The 7,605-nt window shown below is 37.4% G+C and overlaps 1 protein-coding gene across 1 annotated transcript; it reads left to right on the top strand.

Annotated features, from left to right (window-relative positions):
* The first annotated feature begins 947 nt into the window (after positions 1-947).
* LOC113646530 lies at positions 948-7,076 on the top strand. Its single transcript, XM_027152841.2, has 9 exons — positions 948-1,037; positions 1,220-1,374; positions 1,479-1,600; positions 3,633-3,694; positions 3,795-3,890; positions 4,107-4,285; positions 4,378-4,499; positions 4,633-4,694; positions 6,773-7,076. The coding sequence occupies exons 1-9, from the start codon at positions 958-960 to the stop codon at positions 7,074-7,076; spliced, it is 1,182 nt and encodes a 393-aa protein (XP_027008642.2). The 5' UTR covers positions 948-957.
* Positions 7,077-7,605: the final 529 nt, after the last annotated feature.

Genomic DNA, 7,605 nt, shown 5'->3' on the forward strand with positions numbered 1-7,605 from the left:
CCAAACACACCACACAAAGAGAATGCGCGTTGCCCGCCGTGAGAAAGCGGGGGCACGGATGCATGCATCTCTTAAAGTGCTTAGACTGCAACATTTTGCCTAGTCTTTCCCTATTTTTTTTCTTTCCCTGCACTTGACAGACAGACAAACAACACACATACACAGAGCGCTTCCTGAAGACAAAGAAAGCTGGAGCAGCGTGACGTAGATGCCCTTATATGGACTTACTGGCGAGTAATTACTCCGTCACGTGTCCTTTCCGAGCCATTAAATGGCGTGTGTGCGCACAGAGCTTCAGACACAACTTCCTCAGAGAAGCATTAGGGATAAGGGAACTAACAGCACAATCATAAACAATCATTGAATAGAGGATTGCAATGGGGGAATTGAAAAGGATCAGATATGTCTCGCAGAAATAGTAGAAAGACTTTGCAATGGCAGACATCAAACTTATTCCATATGTAGGGACATAAATGCAGTGAATTCCCTCAGGGATGCAAAGCAGTTCAGAACTCAGGTAACAGTGACTCCTGTGGTCAGTGGGAGAAGTACAGGTAGTGACTCTAACTTTTCTGTGTTTAAAATGTATGTTCTTGAAAGAGACAGGGAGGTGTTGTTCTCTGCTCACTCTAGTGCTGGATCAAACAGTTTAGTGAATGAAGGGATGGATAGATCATGTCTGTATATTCTGTTGAAAACAAATATGAAAAAAATTCATCGGTTCTTTTGTCAAACATAAACCTGATTAATTATCTTTCTTTCTACAGTTAAACACACTTCTAAATGAACCTGATGCCGAACCGTTCGAACCCCAGAGTTCTCTCTTCACGTAAGATCACAGCAGTGTTCTTTCCACTCTCAAAGAACAGTGTGTTAATTCTTATTGTACAGTCAATTGTATTGTGACTTTTATCTTCTACTGCTAACAGGAGTTCGGGAAACCTGGTTAATGGTGACATGACATACCACTTCCAAGATGGAGACACTATAACACCAGCATCTTTCCTGAATGAGCTTAAAGCACAAAGCACACCTATGTAAGTGTCCTGATATTAATTTCAGAAGTTTACATTCAGTCAGTGTGTTCTTACCCTCTGTTTGTAAAGTCTGTTCATTTATATATAATTAATTATATTCTTTCGAAAATTTGAATTTTACAGAGAATTAAATCAGCAGTCTGACGGTAAAAAATAATCACCATAATGTTTTATTTCATCAGATCTGGTTCAGCTGTGGTTCAGACCACGATGGTCTTCAATTCCTCCTCTCCTGTTCCCAGTGAGAGTTTGGTCCTCAGTGTAATCCAGACTCTTCTGAGTACTCGACTCACAAACCTCACTGACTCTGTAAAAGTGCTGAACTTCACCTATGAGAGTATGTTTGTTTTACTGATAACACAAATACGTACTACACAAATTATTCTTTCATCTCTATGACTTCTTTATCTGTATTTCAAAGTCATCTGATTTGTTCCACAGAAACTTCAGACACCTGCTATGGGGTAAAATTCACATTCCAGATCAGTAACATCAGCATGTCACAGAACCCTGAATTAGTGAATGATACCTACAACCAAGTGGAGAGCATCATCAACAATGTTGTGAGTGTACATCAATATGTGCTTAATGATATTCTACAGAGGTTCCTGATCTTTTTTGGATCATCAATTGATCATTAGTTCCCTTTTGAGTGAACGTGATGCTTTGTCAGGGCTGACACTATGGGAACACTACTTTGAGGAAGTGGTGTCCGAAGCTCTGTGTTCACAGACAGCAATTTTATGGCATCAGAAGGACACTTAATTAAGTGTTTAGGCGCAAGTCCATATAAGGGTATTTATGTCACATTACTCCAGCACATCTTTAGGAAGTGCTCTGTGTATGTTGGTGTCTATTATCTGTCTAATTGTATAAGAACTAGTGCAAAAGAAGATAAAAAAACAAGGGTCTTTTTTTTTCCTGATCACAAAATGAGCGATCGGCTCTCAAGGGATCAGGCTTTATGGCATGATTAGTGATCGCTTTTTGCACTTGCTGCATTCCAGGCTGGAGTTCTGTGTTTGTCCAGGCAGTGCGTTTGCTGCAATCATGGAGGTTGCTTGTTAATTTACCAGAATATGTATGAGAGATGGGTTAGCCCTATTTCTCGCCCTCTCCACAGACTCCTATGTCTTTGCTTTGATCTCGTGAGCTAGTTTGCAATTTCTCCCTACCTTAAAGAAGGACTATTATCACACATTGTTGCTATGCTCTATCCACACTTGTTTGCCGGTACTCCAGCCAAGCACCTGGCTTTAATTCTTCTGCTTCGGCTTAGTGAGCTCACTTGGTTGATTTCTCATGAATCAAATATGGAATTATAAGTATTATCTGCATCAGAATCTGAGGAGGTCGATGTAAGCAATAAGGAGAAAGAAGCAGTCAAATTGCCACCACATGCTCTGGTGTTCGATTATCTCCTGGAACCGAGCACACATGTTGTTACTAAGCTTAGCTAAGATTGGTCCTATGAAAGGTTAGCATTGTCCACTCTGAGCTTGACAATTGCTTTCGCTTCCACCTCTATGCAGGCATCTCCCATTTTCACAAACCTCTACATTGTGGTGTTGAGGCTGTGGAAAGACCCATATGCTGCATGTTTATTCTAGTCTGCCATTTAGGGAAGGCATACAATCTAGTTGGATAAGCTGGCGTGGTGCTGCACACAATAGCAGATTTGCAAGTGTACCAGGCTGACATGCAAGAAGCTCATCTGTGGTCAAAAGGAATCCTAACACCAAGGGATTGAAGACCTACTTATTCAGGAAACACTTCAGGAAACACTTCAACTAGCATTTCTTTCCTTATATTTTGCAACTTTGACACTTTTTCATTGTGACTTTGAACAAATGTTTTAAACTCATGGTATCTTAAGTATGTAACCTAGTGAACCAGCATTAATGTATTCAATGTTAGAGATTTAAGCACTTATGTACGTCGCTCTGGATAAGGGCGTCTGCCAAATGCTGTAAATGTAAATGTAAATGGATAAGGTTTCCAAGGAGGTCCAATGCTGTCTACCCCACCACCTCATGTGATTTGCGGTTCAGCCGTGACCACCCATGCTCCTTACGTGTTGCGGCCTCCTGGGTTAGCCCTGCCAGCTTGCTGTTTCAGGGATATATACAAGGCGAGCACAGCAAGCGGCTAACACCTCTCTCAGACCACTGTGACAGGGTGTGTCACAGTGGGTTATGGATAAAGTGGTAAAAAGCTCCATGCCCGGTCCTCTTCCTTGCACAGATCTATACCCTGGATTAGCACCTGCCAGTGTGCTGTTTCAGGGCAAAAGGGAGGGTTAGGTTTAGGGTTAGAGTTATGTGCCAAGGTTTAGTACCTTTCTTATGTGCTGAAAGACCCCTACACCACGTTATGTATTATTAGGGACATAAATGAAGGCAATTAGCATCGGCTGTGCTGGGATAAATATAGGATTATGATGACCTCCTGTTGTCAGTAAGATAGTTAAATGTATCAACTGTTAAATTCTTGTGTTGAAATTTAATTTTAATACAATATAATAAGCACATTGTGTATTAGTGAAATGATTTAATGTCTCACATTCATACTGATAAATTATCTTTCCTTATCCAGTTAAACACACTTCTAAATGAAGCTGGTGCAGAAACATTCAACCCACAGAGTTCTTTCTTCACGTGAGTTCACAGTGGTGTTCTGTACAGAAAATACTTTCTGTATTTTGAAATGTAAACCAAATTATATTCTGATGTCTGAATATATTTCTACTGTTAACAGGATTTCAGGAACCCAGGTTATAGGAGACATGTTGTACAACTGCCAAGTTGGAGAAACTAAAACACCAGCATCTTTCCTGAATGATATTTCACCTGTGTAAGTGTCCTGAAATATAATTTCAAAAGTCATTTGTTCTAACAAAATGTGTTAAATGCCCCCTCATTCAATTATAATTAGTTACCCACGTTGTTATTCTGTTCTAAACGATCCAGTTTCATCAGCTATTACTTACTTAATGAGTGTATAACTGTTCTTTATGTTCTACTTTTTTCTTCATGTACTTTACAAGTTATATTTGCTTTCTGATTTCAGATTGGGGAATGTTCTGATATATATTCGTCTAGTTTTTAAGAATTTGACCAAAGTACCTAGTGAGGCTGATGTTCTCAATGCTGCTAATGCTCTGCTGGATACAAAGATCAGAAGAGCACGAGATCTTGTAACACAAAAACTGAGTGATCCTGTGAGCATACAGGATGTCACCTATCAGAGTGAGTCTAGTTTATTAATCTCCCTAAATTAGAATTAAAATATATTAACTGTAATGTGTTGAACATAATTCTGTTCATTATCTACCTTTCAGAAATTGACAACAACTCATACATTATAAGCTTTGGATTCAAAATCAGCAATGTGACAATCTCCAAGGACACTCAGCTGAGGAATGGAACATATTCTTTAATCCAAAACACCATCAATAGCTTGGTATGTGTTAGCAATTTCTCTTCGTCCCCAAATTATTTTACACTCTAAAACAAACAAACAAACAAACAAACAAATAAATAAATAAATAAATAAAATAAAATACTAAGACCACTTTTTTATCCCTCTTTTTTAGCTGAACAATATTCTGAATGTCAAAAATGCTCCTGTATTTGTCTTCCCACAAGCAAACTACACGTAAGTGTCTTCATTTTCCATCTCATCTTGAGTGCTGCTTCACAAAACTGATTCAAAATTCAAACATTATCTTTAAGGAATAAAATAAAAGTACATTATCTTTAAGGAATAAAATAAAATATCTCTATGCTGGAGCCATTATAGTAAACTGGAAGGTTTTGAAAGATTGAGTAATATGAGCCAATTTTTCATCATTGGTTGATGAATGGTGAAATGAATCAAGATCATGTGCAGATGGTCACCGATTAGAGCAGTTGGTAAGGCAATGGGTTCCGGATGGAAGATTGTAGACAAGCCCCAGTCCTACCAAGCTGCAACCGTTACCCCAGACTGTTCCAGGGATGCTGTATACTGGCTGACCCTGTTCATATATACATGATACATTAAAGCTGCTTCTTCTTAGGATACAAGCACCAGGAAAGTATTAGTAGAAATAATTGATTTAAAATATGAACTGACTTAATATTATAGAAAGATTCAGAGACATGTTGGATATAACTGTAGATTTATTGTTAAATTGCAGGCAAACTAAAAAATGTAGAAGACAACTAGAACTAGATTTGTAAAGTTTGTTGCAACAAACTTTGATGTTGGCTTTGACGGTGCAAGTATTTGCAAAGGCCGGTGCATTTTGGAGGCGAGTGGACAGAATACCCATGGGGCAGTTCCCCTCATTGTGCTGAGTGTTTTGATATGTCACATGTCCATGTTGTGCAAATTTTTGATTTCGCTTGTTTTAGTGGTGGGGCTACACGTGATGTCACATGGTGTCGAGTGACGTTACCAGAATACCCGGTGGGGTGCCAATACTTTTGGCAAAAAGTGGCTACTGAGGGTTTGGACATTTCATGTCAATACTGCAGTCATTATGGGTATCTACTTATTATACTGCATAGAACAGTACATGCAATTCTTAATGTTGGATGTATTGTGTGTGTGAGACCTTAGAGGACTTTTCAGAATTCCCTATTCAAGTCTATGGGATTTTCGATCGTCGACTACGGGAAAACTGAAAATTCCGTCGGAACTCCGGAATAAAAACTTTGTCCGGAGTAAGGTCCTAAAGAACCTTTCCGAGTTCGGTGTAAGTTGCTCGAAAACTTGCCGAGTTATAAACCTCAAAAGTTTATAATGGAAGTCTATGGGAAAAAAGGCCACTTTGAGCTTCCGAACCGGGAATGGCGGAATTAGAACAATAGCAGCAACAAACTTCAGACCAGGGTCTACGACATATCTGAATTTGGTGCATGTGGCTTGAACGCCCTAGGTCTCATTTTTTTAAATACATTTTTGTCTAATAATAATAATAATAATAATAATAATAATAGTAATAAACTTATAACGGAAATCAGAATGTTGGCTTCTACAAAGCCAACATAATTAGTCAGGTTATCAGCAAACAGGCTGGACTGGTCTTAAGCTTTGTATTTCTTGGCTGAGGTCATAAGAATTCACATTTTATATTTTACTACACAAACAAATAAAAATAAAAGGATAACTTAGAATGTTCTTACACAATACAAACAGAAATCTTAAACTGTACACCAGAGGCGAGAAACAAATAGTACTTGAGATCTTAAATTGTTTCTCAGTGTATTAAAAATATAAAGTAGCCCATTTAACTAACAGCACAGTCCAGGGAACCCTGAGCACCTGATATATTGCTGAATAACTGCAGCCTTCCTAAGTGAACACGTTGATGTTTATCTCCAGGTGAATACTTGACATTTCAGGGCACCATTTGACAATGACAATGCAGTCATTTGATTGATATATATATATATATATATATATATATATATATATATATATATATATATATATATATGTATATATACGTATATATACATATATATATATATATATGTATATATACGATATATACATATATATATATATATATGTATATATATGTATATATATATACATATATATATATATATATATATATTTTTTTTCCAAAGACCTGCCTTTAAAAACACATTCTTGGGCTCTACAATGAAATGATTATCTGTCATGTGTTCTTCAAGGGTAGGAAAAACACTGAATTTATATTTTTCATCTCTCTTTTCCTCCAGATTTAATGGTACAGAAATTTTGGCTAATTCAGAATACGTCTTTGTGGAAGGTGACACCAAGTGGACACCAAGTGGATTTCTATATGCAGTACTCAACATTAGCGGTCTGTCAACCCTCACTACTGCTGCTGCCCAAACAGACCCCCCTGTCCACGTAGTCCTGAGGCCCACAGTCCAAGCACAGAACACCACCACTGGTGGAAATTCTGCATGGATCCTGGGCATCATTATCCCCTGCAGTATAGTCATTATTCTCATACCCTGCTGGATTTTACTCTGTGTAAGTGTCACCAAAATCGCTTGAAACCATATAAATTTAGGATGCTCTTTGACATGGAATATAAATATTCTTATTTTTGTCAATATATGTCAATAATTTGTTGCAGAATCTGACTAAGATTATTTGTTTATTTTGATTAAAGATGTTATTTTACAACAATAAAAATAAGCATAAATATCTAATCAGAATCTCTCCTCTACTCCCCCTTGTCTCTCTTTTTTTAACTCTCAGTGTCTGCTCTGTGGCTGCTGTGCTGGTTTAAGGAGGCGCTACAGCAGAAGACGGTCCTACAACGTCCAATATGCAACAAGAAATGGACTCTTTTAAAAACAGATTATGTGTAAAGTAATGTCTTTTATTGTTGGAATCTATTATTTATTTAAATATTTATTTATATATTTATTGAATTTCAAGCTGCATGCAGGCTGCATACTATAAAGAAAATAATCGACAGAATGTGTATATATATTTCATTCTTGCATGTGCATAAATATGTTTATTTTGCATGATATTAATATCTATAATAAAGCTGATCATATTATGTCTGTAAATG

This window comes from Tachysurus fulvidraco, chromosome 4 (genome assembly GCF_022655615.1).
Source record: "Tachysurus fulvidraco isolate hzauxx_2018 chromosome 4, HZAU_PFXX_2.0, whole genome shotgun sequence".
In the NCBI taxonomy this organism is placed as follows: domain Eukaryota; kingdom Metazoa; phylum Chordata; class Actinopteri; order Siluriformes; family Bagridae; genus Tachysurus; species Tachysurus fulvidraco.